This window comes from Puntigrus tetrazona, chromosome 14, assembly GCF_018831695.1.
Source record: "Puntigrus tetrazona isolate hp1 chromosome 14, ASM1883169v1, whole genome shotgun sequence".
In the NCBI taxonomy this organism is placed as follows: domain Eukaryota; kingdom Metazoa; phylum Chordata; class Actinopteri; order Cypriniformes; family Cyprinidae; genus Puntigrus; species Puntigrus tetrazona.
The window spans coordinates 10,765,799-10,787,085 of NC_056712.1; the positions used below are offsets into that span (position 1 = coordinate 10,765,799).

Genomic DNA, 21,287 nt, shown 5'->3' on the forward strand with positions numbered 1-21,287 from the left:
TTGAGTGGAAGCAGAAAAAGTCTGTTTTTGTGCATGTCTCTTTAAATGCAAATGAGATGTTGCTCCCTGCCCCTTTTTGTAGAATAGGGCTGTGTCTTTACAGCTCATTCCTCAGATACTCTATCAAAAAAAAGCTTTTTAATTATCTGGTCTATTGTGGTAAAATCATTTTTAGACCAAACCAAACCTTTTAAACTAAATTAGTTTAAACTTCTGCACTCCTGATAACATCTTTGAAGAACAATCTTAATACTGCGCATGTTATTGCATTATCATGAGTCATATTTTTCTCTTACCAAAATTAACCATGGTTTACTACATTAAAAGTTTTTTACCATAGTTTTTCTAGACTATGGTTAGTGTAACAAAAGCATGGTTAATTTGTTGTTACCATGAGTTAACTAGTACTGTTTTGTTGTTATTTGCTACAGCTCCCTCTAAACATATTATACAGCAATGTTTTATTTGTCTTTTAAATTACTACTGTAACTTTACAGTAGATGATAATGATGTCCTTTTGTATTTTGAGGGATGATAGTAATTTAGTTTAGTTTACAGTAGACTATTATTAATCATCTGGCTGCTATTGCTAAGAGTTGCTACCTAAGCTAACTAAGTAAACAGACACAAAACTACAACCTGTTTACAGATGAAACTAACCTGCACTAGACGTCCTGAACAGTTACCTCTCTGATCCACTGCATTCTCGAGTATTTTGCATTGCTTACTCTGATAGAAACCGAAAGAAACGTATTGGCGGAGACGCGAAGCACGCATGAGCCGAATCACATTGCCAGGCAAGACTAACCGATTTATGATTTATTATAGATTCATCATCAAATGGTAATCAACTAGAGTTAAAAAGGTAACGAGCCTGGTTTGAAAATGTAAGAAGTAGAAAATACTGATATCTGTGTAAATAGGAAGGAGTAATAAATAGAGTAAAGTACAGATATCAGAAAAATCAACTTAGGTACAGTAACAAAGTATTTGTACTTCCCAGCTCTAAAGTGTGATATACGGTTTTCTGAACGCACACGTCTAAAGCATGCAAACAGAAAACAGCTGTAATTGTGCATTTTTTATTCCTGTTTACCCTTTACTGACATGACTGTTTTTGTAGCTCATGGGTGTTTTTCGTGTAAACCTGTGTATTTTTGACAGCTTAAGCACAATAAGATATGAAAGAGAACACAACTTGCAGATTAAGGGGTGGTAATATTATAATAAGATTTCTACGTCACGGCAGGAGCGAAATCTGAGTAGCTTGTGTTTTCACCAGCTTCTATATACCAAAAAATTACTGTTTGTTTCTTCAAATTTCCTGCGTTTGGTATGATTATGGCACTTAAACACAAAAAAGTCAGGATCTAATGGGTCCTTGAGTTCATACTGAAACCTTGGCTCATGGAGACATTGTTGAGATCTCTTCTGAAGCTCTAGAGGGGATGTGTGGTTTCTCAGGAGAAGCATCTGAGAAGCATCAGGCAAAGCACTCCATTTGCTCTCCGTTTATCTCATCAAGAAGCAACCAAAAATGATATCTCATTTGTAATGCTTTGTAATCACATGGCTTTATTGCTGTATCCACCTTTTTCTTCAACATGGACGTAAGCTCATAGGTGAGGCTTCCTGTTCATTAGAATCTACAGGTAAATAACTAGAAGAATATCAATGTGCAGGAAATGGTAAAACTTGTATAACAAGATTAGACACACCAATTTTCAATATCAAGCAGCTGTTTTGTACAGCTAAAAATAGCCGAACATGGATGAGACCAGACGCTTGACCCATAGAATTTACAAATGGCGGCAATTGAAAAAGGTGGATATTTTCAACCTTCGTCTGTCTCATTTGTGTCTCGTTTTATTGCTTGCAAGGAATTCAGGAAGAATCCCCTGAGGCAAAGTTGACAACTTAACATGCTTGAGAACTCACTGAAGTCATCTGAGCAGCAAAAGAGCGACATTTGGGCAATGAAAGTTTTCTCTGTACGATCTGATGTTTTGCATCGTGGAAGTGACTCCATTCCTTTGTCCCTGAAATATGTAAATGTTATCCGACTGAATTCATCTTCACAGTTATTGTTTTGGCTGCTGCAGCAGGTCTGCGTGGCTCGAAAGCTTGAAAAATAAGTTTCTGAAAACACATTTTTTGGATGTGGAAATGGGTTAGCATGTGGGCTGCTATGACTCAGTGTGTGTGTGTGTGTGTGTGTGTGTGTGTGATGCGCTTCACTGGTGGCATGCCAACCTCTGGCTGCTGTTGCCCGGTAACACTTTGCCACAGTTTTGCTCTCATTTCACCTTTTTTACAGACTTTTTGTCTTTTTCTATGTGTATCTATTTTTTCCCCTTTCACCATCGTTTCTGGTATATTATGTAATGTGGAAATTATAATAAGGCAATATCATTGTTGTTTTATTGAGATTACTGTCCTGACCTTTTCTCTATTTTTATTGATAAGTTTGTGTGTGATTTTATAAATTTCCCTAAAAATAATTGTGTCTTTTTTAAAATCTGGAAGAATTTTATGAGAAATATTTAGCATTGCAGCATATCTGAGCTAAATTTTAGACATTGTTATTTTTAGTAACTGAAGAGGATACACACCTGAGTCTATTTGAAAAATAACTGTAAATACCTGCATAAAATAATTATTTGTGTGTTTGGATTTGCTTATGAGCATTTTTCTTCACATATTTTGAAGTCACGGTTTAAGATTGAAGTTAGTATTTTTTATGGTACAATACCAGTCATATATTATAGTGTTAAAAAATGTCAGGTTTAGTCAACTTAAATATGCATAGTGATATTTTGGCTAGTTGACGAAAGGTTTTTTAAATGTACAGTGCTCTAAAAATACTTTTTCTAAATTTGAAAAAAAAGATTGATTGATTGAATAGTGAATTAAAAGCCTTTTTTTAGTGTATAAGTAATCTGTTTAGACATTTTGGTCAGTGTGTGTTTTAATGTGTAACATTTAATAAGATGCATATCTCAAGTATTAAAAATATTTTGTTCTTTAAATCTGATCGGATCTTTCCTTCAGTGTAATTGTGTGGGATTTTAACCTGTTTTGTTTCATTTGAAGCAATAGTAGAATATTTTTAATAATTGTTTTTTATCATTGATTGTGTGAGATTTAAATGTACGGTGAGTCTGGTTTCTCATCTGGAGGTGTTTCATCCTGTATGTTTTATGTCTTCCAGCCTCACTCAGCATTCTGGATACGTCACTATACAGTGGATGTTTTTATGAAATATGTAACATCCCTTTTGGTTTTCTACACCATTTGCTCAGTCCTTTTCTCTGTCTCTCCGCAGCGGTGCCGTTTCCGCTGAGCCACAGGTTAAGCATGCGAGAGGTGTTCGACTGCGAGGGGAAACCGCGTGTGGACCTGCTGAAGGCTCACCTCACTAAAGAGGGCCGCGTGGAGGAGCCCGTCGCTCTCCGGATCATCAACGAGGGGGCCGCCATCCTCCGCCAGGAGAAGACCATGCTGGACATAGAGGCCCCCGTCACAGGTTACTGATACAGACATCTCTGACGACAAAACACAGAAGTTATTAACATATGCTTGCCAAGGCTGCATTCATTCATTTAAAAACACAGTAAAAACAGTGATATTATTACAATTTCAATATATTTTAAAATGTAAATTATTCCTGTGATAGCTGAATTTTCATGTGATCCTTCAGTAATCATTCTAATATTTATTTATTTATTGGTTCTTAATTATTATAAAATTGGAATAATCTCGTCTTGAAACGCAGTATTTAGGCTGTTGAGATCCTTCAAGCTGGTTTTTAGAACATGGCAGATAGTGTGCCAGCTAAGGACCAGCTCTTAACCAGGTTAGGCAGCTACTATGTTCTCAAATACATTTTAATCTGGGTTTTTACATCCTAACTGAGATGTAACATCATAAGTGACGTATTTGGATCACTACATAGGCAGCTACTCAATGCAACTCTCACAAATAGCTCTCCACACAGGAGACCCAACTCATAATTGATTTCAGCAGGCCTACAGTTTGACGTTAGCATGTTGCTAAGCTTGCAACTTGATATTCTAATTGCGATAATAACACGATTTGCGCAACAACAGGGTGTAAATTGTACATTTTGATTATTTGTTATTGAATTAAATATAAATTGCTAGTTCATGTCATCTTGTATTTATTCTGAGCTGAACACAATGCATTCAGGGATTGCCTTCACCGCAAAGAATGTGCGACACTGCATTAAAATTGTCCAAAATAAGGCATCCAAGTATAATTCTTTGATGTTTTGTTATTATATTCAATGCTCTACTAGTTTTTTTTTTTTTTTTTTTTTTTTAAATCTACTGAGCTGATAATCCTAGAATGCATTGTGTTGAGCTATCTGAAAATTTGGCAGAGGTCTGTGAAATATAATGATGAATTAAAAATACACATTTTATTCATTAGTACAAATATGAATATCTGCAATATTTAATGTAAAGTTTACACTAGCATTCAGGTTCGTACTATTTTAAGAAATGAGAGTAAATATATTATAATGTCATAAAAGATTTTAAATAAATGCTGTTCTTTTGAACTTCCTATTCATTAAATAATCAGTTTTCAACACTGATAATAAAAATGTATTTTCTATTTACTTGGTGAGCATAAGAGACTTTTTTTTAAAAACATTCAAAAATCTTATCAAACTCAAACTTCAAATAGTAGTCTATCAAATGTTTTTTTATGACGACCAGAATTTACGTTTATATATAATTTAGAATTTTGTGTCAGATAATATATATATATATACTATAATATGAATGTAAAATGTATAGAGACAACAACAGGTAGTTTAAGTTATGAATATGCATGCAATTACATACTTAAGAATAAGAAAAAGATGATCGCTCTCACTCTAATAAAGTAAAAAATGTATAAATAAAAAAAAAAGAAACAGGCTGAGAAGACGTTATATAGGGAATAAATCACATTGTTAGAAGTTATATAATGAACTGCACCTTGTGAACTTAATTTCCCACGAGTCAAAGCTTCATTCAGAGCAGGCAGTGGGTCTGACACAGGATAAAGATGTTGCTCCTCAGCTATAAAAACTGAACACGAGCGCCTTTTCCCTGCTCTCGCTGGCCTCACACCTGAGACCGAACCTCTCCCTCTCTCCCAGCATGCATTTCTGAACCCTCATCAGCTGGTGGCCTGGTGAATTTCACACACAGGAGTCATTAAACATTAATGGCTCGCTGGATAACTGATTTAATTCCCTGGAACTCATTACAGAGAGAGATGGTTAGCTTTGTGTGCTTTCAGTTATTCAGACCTCGTGGCCTTTGGCCTTTTGACCTCTCACTGGGAACGCACACTCACATGTGAATAGCTCCAATTAAAAGGCTTCATTAGATATAAAACAACGCTCTTTCTCTTTTTCTCAGACACGCACATTTCAGTCAGCTTTTTCGTTCTCGTCTTAATGATGTTTACTGGATGGTTTCAAACTGATTTCGGCTATAACTATTTTATCATCATAGCCACTGACAAGATCTTACGGTCACGTGGTGGTTTAGCGTAAGGAGCACTCGACAAGTCAAATAAACAGGCAAAATATTAATATACAAACAAACAGGCAGATCATAAACCACGTGTGGACCTCAACGATCAGACAAACTGAATACCAACACGCAGGACTTAAATATACAACGCAATCACTAAATTAACTAGACACAGCTGAAGACAATAATACAGTTAACAGGAAGGGAAGGCAGGGCACACAGAGCACATGACAAGACAAAAACGACAACAAAAGAGTCCAAAAGACGTGACACTTACAGTGCTGATGACAAAATGACCATACTTTGTGTATCACAGAATAACTGCAAGAGCCATTTTGTACTTATGTACTAAAAAATAAACCAATTATTTTTATAAATGAAAATTGCTGTTTACATATGAAGAGTTCAGATAAAAGCGCTATCTGAAATGTTCATCAACATTAACCTTTTTATCATGCTCCCGTGTTTAGGATCATTAATTTCACTATTTACTAGGCCTTTGCATATGCAATTTAAGTAGACATAGATTAACAAGAATAAAGGAACCCGATAAAAATGCTAATTTTAGAAGAAAATTGTTTTTGTTTTGGTTATTATCAGTGTTTTAATAAAAAAGTTTTAGTATCTTTCTTTGATTTTCACTGAAAAATACATTTATACCAGGGGAGTCACTATTATATTGGCATACTTATTTTATTTTATTTTTTTAGTTACATCAAACACTTTTAGTTCCGTCAGTTTATTTAATGAAAATCTCTTTCTAACTTCTCAAGCTCATTTTGCGAAATTATTCCCTCTATCCTAACTCTATTCTGCTCCTCTTTTGCAAGCACTATTGTTTCCTTCAGCTATTGCCAATCTTTTCTGTGTTGTTGCAGTGTGCGGGGATATTCATGGGCAGTTCTTCGACCTGATGAAGTTGTTCGAGGTTGGCGGCTCCCCTGCGACAACGAGGTACCTGTTTCTTGGGGACTATGTGGATCGAGGGTACTTCAGTATTGAGGTGGGTGCCTCCTAAGGTTCTTTTCTACCCTGCTTACGCCTAAATATCTTGATGTGTCCTGTGAAAGCATCTTTCTTTCTGTCTGTATTCTGTCCTTCAGTGCGTCCTTTACCTCTGGTCGCTGAAAATCCTCTACCCAAAGACGCTGTTTCTGCTGCGGGGAAACCATGAATGTAGACATTTGACTGAATATTTCACTTTCAAACAAGAATGTGAGTACTGTCTTGTCGTTCACGGTGTCTCTACGCTTGCTTTTGAGGTGTGAAACTATGCAATTCTTATAAGCGCAACATTTCACCTCTCCTCTCCTCTGATGGAGGTCTTTTTCTGGAGCAGTCTTTTGTCAGACAGAAAGAGATGCAGAGAGAGAGAAAGAGGGAGTATGATTAGCAGAAAATTAATTTGCCTGTTAATGTTGGGCCCAGGGAGCCTGTGAGTGTGATTTCCCTGATGAGGGGAGTGAGGAGGAGTGGGTGCCCTCCTTTACCATCTGCTGACTGACAGAACTCACACACACTCACACACACACACACACACGCACGCACACACACACACACACACATTAAGACGCTCAAACTTATATATAAATGTTTACAGTGCTTTCTAAACTGGGACACACCATACACCTAAAATGAGCTTAAAATAAAAACATTACTATTACTTCTGCTTCTATTAATGAAGTAAATTATTTAAAAAATAAATAAATGAATTATTCTATAAAATAAAAAAGTATTTATTTGCTTGTCCTGTTATTTGTTACTAACAGTCATTATTCAGTGATAATCTAAGTGCCATTAGCATGATATAACATTTTAATTATGAATATTAAAAATAAAAAAATTAATTAGATCCAGCTAAATGTATATATGAAGAGTTCCTTTGCAAAAACAGATCCTCCGTTGTTAACAATTCTCAAAACAATTTTTTTATTGTGGATTACAATTAATATCAGTCCAACTGCAGTCGGGTTATTTTAACTAGGTTCGAAAATAAATTTAAAAACTGCTAACACAATAAAACAATAAAATCATGATAACTTACTCATAAAATAATCATAAAATAAACTACTCGTATGTACAGATATGAGCTCCGTCTTTAAATAAATGTAAAGCATACAGGAAAGATTATTATATATTGAAAATATTTTAACATTTTAATGAGCTCCGTGGTAAATAAAGTAATTAAATATACAATAAAAATACATCAAATAAAAGTAGTAATAATAGAAATGTATAATTAAGATGAATCGGTTAATTATAACTACTGCAAAATATTTTTTTTTTTGCATTAGAATAAAACAAGCAGCACTGTTTACATTTTTCATTCACATCTATTTTTAATTTCATTTTTATTTAGAGTTTTAATTTAATTTTAAGGCATGTAAAAAGCTGGACTATATTTGATTTCTTAAGACTGCATCTCATTTGCATTTGAGAAGGTATAGATCCTCGACGCAGAGAACATTTGTATTCTTGTACTACTACGCTACAACGCTGTACATATTGATTGTGTTTTTTACATATTGATTGATCCACCTTCCTTAGTGAGAGTATTTGTGTATGAACAGAGGAAAGATGGAGGGAGAGATGAAGAGATAATGCGGAGTGATGCGGTGATGTGGCTGAACAGATTGGTAGATTTGGAGCAGCGAGATTGACACAGCACAGACTGTCTCACACACACACACACACACACACACACACATCTCCGGTTTAGTGTCCTCTGAAAGTGTAAATGAATGCAGGAGCTTAATGTACAAATTAGTTTCATACAGAGAAAATAAACCCTTCAGAAGAAGCTTGCTTCATCTGCGAGCTCTGGAGTGACATTACTTCTCATCCTGCGCTCTCTCTTTTTTTTTTGTCTCTCTGTCTCTCGGGTGAAATCAGATGCTCCGTGCAGGTGTGTGATCTCTGCCTCTCTTTCTTTCAGGTAAAATCAAATACTCGGAGCAGGTGTACGACGCGTGCATGGATGCGTTTGACTGTCTGCCTCTGGCTGCTCTGATGAATCAGCAGTTTTTGTGTGTTCACGGCGGCCTGTCTCCAGAGATACACACATTAGATGACATTAAGAGGGTAATGAGGATGTTTGTGTGAACACTGTATATATATATATATATATATATATATATATATATATATATATATATATAGTCCTCATTCTATAATTCAAAGGTTTGCATTTAATTGACAATCTTTCTACTCGAATAAAATATTTTTTTAATGTTTTTACAAAAATATTAAGCATCATTACTGTTTTCAACAAAAATGAAAATAGTTTCTTGAGCAGCAAATCAGCATGTTATAATGATTTCTGAAGATCATGTAACATCGAAGATTGGAGTAATGATGCTGAAAATTCAGCTTTGCATGACAGATACAAATTACATTTTAAAATATAATGCTATATAAAACAGCTATTTTACATTGTAAAAATATTCATTAATATTACAGTTTTTACTGCAGTTACAGTTACTATATTAAAGTTTTTACAATTTTCTCTCAAATAAATGTAGTCTAGGTTAGTATACAGCCACCCAGCCCGAACTTTCGAACGATAAATCCACGTCCTGTTCCAGAGAAATTCCTTATCAAGCAGTCCTAGATCATTTAAAATGTTTAATGTCTTAAGACTGAGCTCTCACAACAGACGTTTGACGGATCCTCTGTAAATCTTCCATTATGCTGCTGGTGTATTTCCTTTACCAACGAACAGGCTGCGCACAAAGAAAGCACACCGCACCACAGTTTGTTTTTTAATTATTATTATTTTAGTTTTCTTTATTTTATGCAACAAAGTGTATTTTTATTTTCAGTGCAGAAAAAAATCAATGCACAATTTAAAAAATGTAAACAGGACAAAAATATCAAAAAATATGGTTAAATATAAATAATGTTCATTTATTAGTATTATTAAATTTTTTTTATATTTAGTAATATTAGCATATTTTTAATGTTTAATTTTAATGATGTTGACACTGAGCAGACGACTCAAGGTATTTTATGTATTTATATAATTATGATTTTAACATTGTAATTGATCAATACTGAGCCACTTTTTTGCGTCTGGAATCAAATAAAGTGACATTGTTTACATGTTTACATTTATATTTTATTTTAAGAAATAAAAGATTTGCCTCCAGAGCATAACCACACACTCAGTATTGATTCTCTCTGTTTGTCTCTCAGCTGGACAGGTTCAAGGAACCGCCAGCGTTTGGCCCCATGTGTGACCTGCTCTGGTCCGACCCGCTGGAGGACTTCGGCAATGAAAAGAGTCAAGATTACTTCAGCCACAACACTGTCCGCGGATGCTCCTACTTCTACAGGTGAACCACACAGGCTCCTTCAGTGATTTCTCCTATTCACCTCTTCTCACATTTCTCCTCAGAAAATCTCCAATAACCTCAAATCTTAGTCAAATGACGTTTTATATCGCTATACTTTCACAGTAAGTCTACAATTATGCCATTTATGTATCTTTATATTACCTCCAGGGAATTTTAGGAGAGCCATCTTAAATTTGAAGCCTGTGAACGAGCAACCACTGAGCAAACCCATGTTCCTCAGGGAGCGTTTGTACGGTGAAATAAAGGTGCAGATGAAAGTCCAGCGTCTGAAGTGCTGCACGAGTTTAATTGGAATTGTAAAGCAGTCCAAACAGTGACCAGCCTCAGCACAACACAGAATCCCCACAATCCCACGGGAATCTGCGCTCTGCCGTTACCATGACAACTGGCTACTACTGCCAGATCCGCTGAGATATGAAGATACAGAGATATAGCGAGAACCTGAGAGAAAGGCAGAAATGATGGAGCGGAAAAGGACGAGAAGATAGAAAGCAGGGCTAAGCGATTAATCGAAATGAAACGTGATATGGCTTAGTGCGATTATCAAATCACGCAGGCTCCTATTTAATTAAATAAATAGTGAAGCATTTTGTAATGAGAAGCATTTTTAAACCTGAAGCCAACAAAGGAGAGAGTTTTCCGCCAAATTAATGGACGATGGCTTAACGTTTAAAAATAGAGACATTTAGACATAAATATGTATATAATATTATATAATATACTAATATGTATGTATTATTACTGCATATAATATTATTTCTCTGTTAAAAGGTCAAATAAAATAGTAATAATGTAGAATGTATGTAAATACACTGCTATTATATTTTAATATAAAATAGCATTTAATAAATAGTGATAATAAAAATACTTACTATTAATATTATTAATGTTATTATTATTTTATAGTCATTTATATATGTTTTTTATGATGAGATGTTTTTTGTTTGTTTCTTAAATTACTAGGAATCGCAGCAAACCTGCAGCAAGCAAGCAAATAAAAATATAGATAGCATTTTTACTTTTTAAAAAAATTACTCTTAGATTCAGGTTTACTGGAAAATGTAGACAGAGAAAGAGAAGGGATAACACAACTAACATTGCGCAGCCTGTGCATGAGAGCCTCAGGTGTGAACATTATTACCCACAATCCTCACTGTTTTTGCTTCTTATGAAACCTTCTGAAAACAATGAAACACTGTGTGTGTGTGTGTGTGTGTGTGTGTGTGTGTGTGTGTGTGTGTGTGTGTGTGTGTGTGTGTGTGTGTGTGTGTGTGTGTGTGTGTGTGCGCTTTAGGTCTGTTCATTTCAATATGCCAGTATAAGAGGAAAATAACAGACTGCTAAGTTAAACTAACACATAACATGCAGGACTTCTTTAACACACAATCATGCATCATGCTCTGTGCCAGTATCACATTTGCACCCTTCAGGTATTTTGAGCAGAAAACAATGATGATTTTCACTGTAAGCGGCACATCTACATCACTGCTGCCCCCTGGTGGCTGATAGCGGCACGACAATAATAAACACTCCAACGGGTAAAGTCCGCTATCATAAACATCAGATAGGCTTTGTAATCAAATGAAGCCTAATGAACTGGCAATAAGGTTTCAACAGATATGGTAGATCTCAATCACGAGTGGTAAACGGACTGTTAGCTTTGTAGTTCCTGCAGGAGAAAACAAGAGTCTGTGGTTTGTGGATCTTAGCTGGTTTTAGATGGTCTCTCAGCCAGGCTAAGTATGTATAGTTATCTAGTCAAATGAGTTGTGCTATCTGTGAGGGACTGTAAACAGTGTTTACTGAGCCTCATCAATGTTGCTTTTATCATTTTTTTACAGCTATCCTGCTGTGTGTGAGTTTTTACAGACCAACAACTTACTGTCTGTCATCAGGGCACATGAGGCGCAGGACGCAGGGTAAGAAGCCACCGTCACCTTTGACCTCTTGTCTCTACAGACGTAGAAAAGTGACGAAGCACTCACACAAAAGTGCCTGTACGTGTATATGGAGTTTGCTGTGATGGACAATCAAGTACAGCAGACAGCTGCATGGAGCCATTGATTCTTCATAATCCACATATATTACAGTACAGTAGAGTTTATTGATCTGAAATGCCACCAGTGCACAAACATTCACCTATTCACCTTAGCCCAGGTACACTTATTCTGTCAGAGCAGCTTTAAATGAACAAAGATCCTTTACAATACTTCACAATAGTGAACTATACCCTACATTCAGCTACAACAGACAGTAATGCATCTGTATTACTCAGATAGCAACAGAGAGCATGTTAGCTGGATACATTCATTTTACACAGTTGTCCTTTTAAACATAATTAAATCATTGTTAATAATTTTGATGCATTGCAAGCCTTTGCACATTAAAGGCTGAATACTTATAATAGTGAATAAAGATTTAACAACTTAACATTTAAGATTTAAACTTAACATTTTGGGGGTTTTAAACAGAGTCCGCCACAAATAATGTTTAGCGGCATCTGAGGAAGAAGATCATTTTTTCCTCACCTTCCTGTTGTGATTCTGATTAAGCTTCTGATTGCCATACTGTAATTGTCTTCCTTTTCTTATTTGTTTACCGTACACAGTTACCGTATGTACAGGAAGAGTCAGACTACAGGTTTCCCTTCTCTCATCACCATCTTCTCTGCTCCAAACTACCTGGACGTTTACAACAACAAAGGTCTGAATTTAGGTTTGCTCTCTGCCACAGGGTTACATGCCAAACATTTGGTTCATTGTGAACAAGCAGGTGGATCTCAGAATTAAATGAGCTGTGTCTTGAAGGGAAAAAAAAGACTTTATTCTTGCAATGGTATCCTATTTTGTGATTTTTTATGTGATTTTAACGTGATGCTTTAGATATGTTTGTTTTGCACGAATATAACTTCCTCAATGCCTGTCCTCAGCGGCCGTGCTTAAATACGAGAACAACGTAATGAACATACGACAGTTCAACTGCTCGCCACATCCGTACTGGCTGCCCAACTTCATGGACGTCTTCACCTGGTCTCTTCCTTTCGTTGGAGAGAAAGGTATAGGAAACATGTTCTTGAACAATGTTGTTAACAGCTTGAGACATTCCCATTCTTCCTGGAGAAAGCCAGGCCTTATAGCTGCACAAATTCTTTCCATTTTCTTCATTCTGGGTGTGTGTGCGAAGAAGGTGGGTGCGCTCTTCTGCTGACTTGTTAAAACAAAGCAGATGAAATAGTTCCATCTATTCTGCCTCGACAAGTCAGACTAGAATGAAGCAAATGAGCCATCCAGTAATATTTCACTTGTATCAATATAGCATTTTGTTACGGTGTTGTTGTGAATGTATTACGATAGTTTATGCTAAAATGTCAAAAGCTCTTGCCCTATTGACCTTTAACTCCTCTATAGTGACAGAAATGTTGGTGAATGTCCTCAGTATCTGCTCTGACGATGAGCTTATGAACGATGGAGATGAGATCTTTGATGGTGAGTTGGTGACTGCACATTACAAACAATTTGCTTAAATTAAATTATTTGGCAACCGAACAATGAACATTTATGTACTGTAGCTTAAAAAAGAAGAATTATGCATCCCAGATTCGTAAAGAAACAATGCTTTTTTTAAAATCTTGTTATGCAGAATACTCAGCAGTATGTTGTTTATGAAATCTAAGTTTGTTTTCTGGTTCCTCTTAGCTAATGCTGCGGCCCCTCAAAGAGGTCATCAGAAACAAGATCCGTGCCATCGGCAAAATGGCCAAAATGTTCTCAGTTCTGCGGTGAGTCTGGGAGGGGTTGGGAACACATGTTTGTGGTTTAGGACATAAAAAAAAATATTGAGACATGCCCTTCTAACGAACGGGTTTGTACAGTATGTTCAGAAGTCACATTTCCAGAAAATGACAAGCAGTTGCCTGCAGAACTTGTAATGTTATTTAATCTAACATGGATTTTTGGTAACACTTTAGAAGAGGTAACACTTGTCAACTACGACTTTTCCCTCAAAAATTTGCTAAATTAATTAGCTATTTATTAATAGTTTAAAAAGCAGTTGTTACATTTAGGTACTGGGTATGATCAGGGATTTAGAATAAGGTAATGTAAAATAAGCCATTAATATGTAATTAATTAGCACTAATAAATTGCTAACAATTTAGTAACGTACATGTTAATAAGCAACTAATAAGTGTAATCGTAAAATAAAATGTTACCGGATTTTTCTTTTTAATTTGAAATTCACATCAAAAAACAAAATAGATTTTTAAAAGTTTTAGTTAACAAAAACAGCACTAAGTGCGACAGGTGTTGAGTTTGTGTGGCGTGTATGAGCGCTTCATCGTTTGGTTGTGTTTCGACAGAGAGGAGAGTGAGAATGTGTTAACCCTGAAAGGCCTGACCCCCACCGGCATGCTGCCGAGCGGCGTACTGTCTGGAGGAAAACAGACCTTGCAGAGCGGTGAGTTACAAAAGCAAACATCGCTCTTTCTCTCTCTCTCTCTCTCTCTCTCTCTCTCTCTCGCTCTCGCTCTCTCTCTCCCATCACTGCCTCTTTTCTCTTTCAAGGTCACTAAGACAATGACTTACAAGCTCATAAACATATTTGCTAACCCCTTTCTTTTAGTCAAACACTCTCTTTCATTCTCTTCGCTAATTAAACCATCAGAAATGTGCACACACATACAGGGACACTAACCGGCTAACGCTAACTGCTAACTGTCCGCGGCAGCTACTTGGCAGCTAATGCTGGGGGACTGTGCTGCGTGCATGACTGTCACAATAAACTCCCCCATCCATCCTCCCTCTCTCCCTCTCTCCTTCTCTCCGTCTGTCTTTCTATGCCTCCTCAGCTACCATCGAGGCCATTGAAGCCGTGGAGACGGTTGAGGATGGAGAAGGTAAACTGGCCGGCCTCTATCTCTCTGTGCTGCTTAGAGGTTTCATAGCGACCGCCGTAACACGCTAGCTAGCTAGACAGCGCAGACTAGCTAACTGAGCGTGTGGGGTGCTATGAGTGGTCAGGGATTGTGTATTTCACACACAGACACACACACACACACATTTATCAAGATGTCTAAATGGAATAATGATGCTGAAAATTCAGCTTTGCATCACAAGAATAAATCACATTTTTAAACATGTTCAAATACAAAACACTCATTTTAAACTGTAATAATATTTCACAATTTGACAGCTTTTACTATATTTTTTTAACCAAATAAATGTAGCCTTGGGGAGCACAAGATACTTATTTCAAAACATTAACCATACGCTTGTAGTTGTTTTTAAGCTACATTAAAGTTAATTACAAAGACTACAGACTAGAAAATACATTTTGAATTTCTAGATTTTAATTTTTTTTATTTTTTTTTCTTTATCTTAATTAATGTATTAATGTAAGGGCATTCCTAACTGAGGTTTGCAAACATGATTAGTTTTCTCTGAGGTAAATTTGTTGCACTTATGTTTTATCCATTTTACCCTAGTCAGGTTTTTCTTGCACAATCTCTGTTAACAGTTGAAACCGGTCTAAAATGTTTTCTCACCTCCCGTGCTGACCAAGCTGATCTGTTTTGCTAAATTTAGAGGGGTTTTTGGGGCTCTTGAGAGGCTGGGAGAACAACTAGACCTGCATAAACCAGCCATGGGTCAAACACGTCCACCCAACAGACAATCTCATTTCAGCAAAAACTAGATTAAATCAGTACATTTTTTAACTATTAACTATGACTTAAAAATCTTAATTTGCTGCTTATTGATAGTTAGTAAGGTAGTTATTAAGTTTAGGTATTGGGTATGATCAGGGATGTAGAATAAGGCATTAATATGTGCTTAATAATAAATGGCAACTAATAGGTGTAACCGTAAAATAAAGGGTTACCAAAATATGTCCTCTGTATTTATAATCGTAACTAAGATGTTGTTTAGAAAGCTAGTCTGAATAGTGTATAATACACTGAGACATACACATACATGCACAAACACACACACGTGCGCACACCTGTGTCTTCCTGCTTATGCAAATGCTGGACTCTGCTCTGCTGTTCTCCACCATTTTTTCCAACGGCACACATTCTTATGTACCTAATCAGCGAGGTTACAGAATGACTCAGCAGACGGCAAGAATCTGGGCCATAGGCAGGTGAGGGCGTGCGCCCCTGCCTCTCACTAATGACCCAGCATTCTTACAGCACCACGCCCCAAACACTGATCACCCCAGCGCCGCTCCTCGCGCACTCACTCTGGGTTTGGTCTGTCAGGACCATGTGATCTGCAGGGATCATGTGACCTCTCTATGACAGGGCTTGTTTTTTAGACTTGTTCTAAATCTTATAACTGTCGACTTAAAGGTCATATATATATTTATGCAGTAATCTCCATATAGCAAAATTGGCTTGAAATCAATAGCATAATAACCTTGTGAGATTGACCTAGAGCCCCAAGGTTGTGAAACCCTTATGTTGCATTCATGATGACAATATATTAGAACATACAAAAGCTGAATGAATTTCCGTGTAGAGCTTTCTGTTTTTTTTAAATCATGAAACATTTAAGAATTGTTTTAGAAAAAAAAACAGTGAGGCCCAGTAAATATTAAAATTGCAAAAATATTTTGCTCTTCAGAAATACGATAATTTCTTAGTGAAAGATGTTAGGTACACAGCAGTGATATTTTAATATTATTTATGTCCTTTAGCATTTATAGCCTTTTGTATTTTTTGAGCTTATTTTTACTTCTTAGTTTTGTTTGTTTGGTTTAGTTGGTTAGCTTCAAGGTTTATAGCTACACCTTTGGAGAAAATCACTGGTAAAAATACTTCCAAAGCTCTTTTCTCAGCGCACAGGGTGAGACGGGAAAAGCTTCGATGTATTTGAAAGCTAAAAACATCTCTGTTGTCTGAGAGCAAACCCAAGAGAGAGTCTCACATCATCTCTGACTGTGATATAAGGCACTATGTTTCCATCAGAATGGATCAAAGTACATAAAAAATTGACATTACAAAATACTATTTTGATGCTGGTGAAATGGGTTTGTTTTCTAATGGAAACATTGACTGTGCTGTTGGTCCTTGTGAGGTTTTCAAGTTGAAGTGGGAGTGAAAGTGATAAGATGTGATATCCATTATCATCGCCACAGCTGTTTCCTTGATAACAGTGTTGGGGAGTATCTACATGTGACTTAATTTAACTACAAAATAAATGTAACTGTAATCCTGTTACAGTTACTTAGAAAAAGGTGTAATTAAATTAGAAACATCTGAATATTTTCTGTACAAAAGCTAAGATATGTTGAACAATATTCACTTGTCGCTTTTTTGGTTTTTAATGATTTGATTTCAGGAGATTAGGGACAGAATAGCACCAGTGTTTATTTGATTCCTGTTTGGCTTTATGTATATGCTTTTTTAAAAGATTTACAAAAGATAACAAAGGTATTGTTAGTGTTTCCTGTTATTGTTACACAATAATTTGATTTAAAAAACAATATCATTTTTACTAATTATCTGTTTTTAACCTCAAGCAATCTCAACGTAAAAATAAATGCAATTGTGATGGCTGCTGTGCTTTTAAAAAAAAACACACAAAAAAACAACTATTACAGTCTTAACATAAATGAGGAGAATTTTTGAAATCAGTGTTCTACTGTAAGGTTAACATGCCTTGTATAATGTCTGAAAATGCTAAATTATATCATAAATTGTAACACAGATTATTCCATTTTTAGCTCGTAATCTGTAACCCATTAAATTTCCAAAGTAACCTTCCCAACACTGACCATATATTGTGTGTGTGACCGGTCGTGAAATATGTGCAGTTGTGAATTTGTGCTTATAGCGTGACTATTACATAGCAGCAGTGAAAACGGTGAAATATCTGTGTTTGAGTGAAATTTCAAATCATACCAGATCACATTTCACTCCAACAATCAAAAAGCCAACAAAAAGAAAAAAAAGGTTTGCATAGAAAATGTTCTTTTGTATGCAAAATAACAAAAAAATTTATATTTTTGCAGTTGTATTAATATTATTGCAATAGGCTACAATACCTATAGGCTTAAATATTCATTACTATAATTTGTCTAGATATTCCCAATAAAATAATTACTTTTATTATTTAGAAATTTTAAAAATAAATGTAAATGTTGTAAAACAAATATTGTAAAAAAAAAAAAAAAAAATATATATTTTTTTTACATTACATTAATAATTTTGTTAGGAAACTGTAAAAGTATATTTCTGTTATACATAAATACATGCATATATTTATTTAAAATAAATATTAGATTTTTAAATAATGGATATATTGTATTTGTAAATTTTTTTCATGCAAAATATGATTTTGAAGTGAAATATGACCCAGACATGTGTACGAGTGCATCTCTTGATATAGATATATGGTCATGTCAAGAGAACACTCTGTATCCAACTGTATCCAGTTTGTAGAATGACCCTCTCATCTGTCCAACAGTATGTGATCATTTGTGGTATGTGTGCTTGCGTGGTTTAGATTTTGCCCGTGCTCCATTGGTGACTGCTCTTCTTTCCTCTCCCTCTGTCTCTTTCTCTTTCCCTCGCAGCCATCCGTGGCTTTTCTCCACAGCACAAGATCACCAGTTTCGAGGAGGCGAAGGGTCTGGACCGCATAAACGAGCGCATGCCGCCTCGCCGAGATGTGGTCAACAGCGTGGGGCTGTCGATGGGCAAGATGAACATGGCCGAATCCAACGGCACGGATGACAACAGCAATATCCAGTGATTCATCTCCTCCTCCTCCTCCTCCTCCTGCTCCCGTCCCTCGCTCGCCCCTGCTCCTCTTCCCATAATGCAATTCTCCCCTCTTCCCTCATTTTCACTGCTACCGTGTATGTAGCAGATGGATTATGTGATATATTTAGACAGAACTCCCTGCTTGACGTTCAACGGCCTCGACGACAAACACGAGAAGGGCCGCGCGAAGATGATCATGCTTGAGAGATGCATGATGGGATATGTAGTTTTATGGATATGGGGCTATGTAATGGAAACACGAACACGGAGTGCATTTCCTGTTCCTTGTCCGAAGAGATGTTTATTTATGCGTGTTTGCACTTTGCGTGCGTGTCTGTGTGCGTGCGTGGGCGACATGTGATATATAATTACTATATGATGATGATGATGAAGATGATGAAGATGATGATGATGATGATAAGTAGGTTTTCACAAACGCTTACCTTTTTTTTCTTGGCCTGCTGTGAAACATAAAACACAAGGCCGACGCACTATTTATTCGAAAGCGTCGGAGCGTACGTTTGCGTTCGTACGTGTGCGAGAAGCTTGTAACCGTTTACTTTCACACTTCTCTTGCAGTTCTATGTTTTGCTACTAGTAATCACTATATCTATGGAATAACTAATATTACACAGAATAACTTCACACAGGTTATCACGATTAATCCGCGGTTCGGAGTCGCCGTAACGCCCCTCATGCTGTGTGCTCGTGTAAATCCGCCGTTGTCACGTCGTGCTGCGGTTGCTATGGCAGTCTGACACTTTCCCGCCTCCTCTGGTGCTCCGGAGCGGGGGAAGCGCGCCCGCGCGCGCGTGTGTGTGTGTGTGCGTGTGCGCGCGAGAGAGTGTGCGTGAATGCGAGAAACGGGGGGTGATTTGAGCTGAGGGATTGCGTCGGGCTGTTATGAGTGGTTTCAAACAGGTCCTTGTCTTGTGTCGGCGCACTAGACATAATGGATTTCCAGCCACGCATACTTCATGGGAGTTTATTTTGTATATAAATGGCGTATATTTTTAAGGACCGTTTTTGTTATCGCTTATTTTCACGTTATTTTATTTTGTATTCGAGCTATTTATTTATTTATTGTTCGTTGGGTTCTTTTTGTTTGTTTGTTTACATCGCTGTACAGTTAATTAAGCTCCGATGAGGTGTTAAACCTTTTGCATTTCTTTATCGATGTACAGAAGTTATCCAGTAGTGTGAAGGAACATATAATTCTGTGAAAAGACATCCGGGCTGCCAAAGCATGACTGCATGGTTATTTCAAATGTAAATCGAATACGGACACACCTTAACGTGTCTCACATTTTTAAGGAGAAGTATATTCTGATCATTATTCTAAACAATATTCTGGTTACTTATGATTATTATGATTATTATTATGATTATTATTAAGAGTTCTGCTGGTTTATTCCACTTTGCCTCATCCTTGTTTTGGTTGCTCATTGTGCTTTACTTTATGAATAATGAAAACGTTCATGAGTTATTTGTGATTCTATATCTTGTATTTTTCTCTGGAGCTTCATTCTGAGCATCATGATTTCCTGACCTACAGTACGGACAGTGTGAGCATGCCCTATGGGACAAATCTCTTTTTTTACTCTTGAATAAAATATGCATGAACCTTTTGGATTTTTCTGATTTATTTAACTCGCACTGCACAAACAGTAAGCTATAAATCAGCATGTACATCAGAATCTCCTCCGTAAAACAAAATGCGCATTAATGAGTGAACATCATGAAGATGCGATCAGGTCACGTTGCGTGCAAAAAATTTGTAAGATTTGTTTTTAAAAGATCCTTGTGTCTAAAAGATTTTTATGTTTGTGCATATGCATTTTTGACATACGATCAAAAAATGTTACATGTTAAAATTATCTATCATATATATATATATATATATATATATATATATATATATATATATTGTTTCTTACATGCTCATCAAAATTTTGGTGTCGGCAAATTTTTAATTTTTTTTTCAAACCTCAATTTTGTCTTCCAAAGATGTTACTGAAAGCAAAAGGGATGGGATTATATTAATGTACAGGTCACTGAATGCACGGATGGTTCATAATTCTTGAAAAATGTCACATACCAGACTCTTGGGATCAACAGATGGCAATTTAGAAGGATATTTGATGAACAAAGTGCTTAAACACAAACAAACGGTCATTAAACCAAATAAACAGAAAAGAGAATGCAAATACAATCTGACTTATAATGTGACTTATTTACATGTATACTTGCACTTTACTGAAATCCGATTACCGATTTACTATTTAACATATTATTATCATTCTGAGACTAAAATTATTACCTCTTAACTCCTCCTAGAGCTTTAACTCTAGGCCTACAGACTCCAAACTCAGCCCAGCTCTTGAGACTTATCTCACGGAGTGTGCTATATCATTTCTAACTGATCCCACTTATACAAACTAAATATTAAAAATCATAAAAATCCCATAGACTTCAGATGAGCCAACTGTCAAAATTCAAACTTAATCTCCCAGAATCCTTTGAGACTCAATCAAGCTTTCCTTCTATGTATTATTTCTAACCCATGCAAACACATATATCTAATATTTCTAATCTATCTATCTATCTATCTATCTA

General features: G+C 36.1%; 1 protein-coding gene across 1 annotated transcript in view; it reads left to right on the forward strand.

The window, feature by feature from the left end:
* ppp3cb (protein phosphatase 3, catalytic subunit, beta isozyme) overlaps positions 1-20,299 on the forward strand; it is a 35,724-nt gene extending 15,425 nt beyond the window's left edge. The window contains 14 exon segments of the mRNA XM_043256860.1: positions 3,326-3,526; positions 6,431-6,555; positions 6,656-6,767; positions 8,488-8,633; positions 9,747-9,886; positions 11,749-11,826; positions 12,516-12,610; positions 12,837-12,962; positions 13,315-13,392; positions 13,603-13,618; positions 13,620-13,685; positions 14,265-14,362; positions 14,754-14,801; positions 18,482-20,299. Of these exon segments, the coding sequence (XP_043112795.1) occupies positions 3,326-3,526; positions 6,431-6,555; positions 6,656-6,767; positions 8,488-8,633; positions 9,747-9,886; positions 11,749-11,826; positions 12,516-12,610; positions 12,837-12,962; positions 13,315-13,392; positions 13,603-13,618; positions 13,620-13,685; positions 14,265-14,362; positions 14,754-14,801; positions 18,482-18,660 (1,508 nt within the window). The 3' untranslated portion in view covers positions 18,661-20,299.
* The last annotated feature ends 988 nt before the right edge of the window (positions 20,300-21,287 follow it).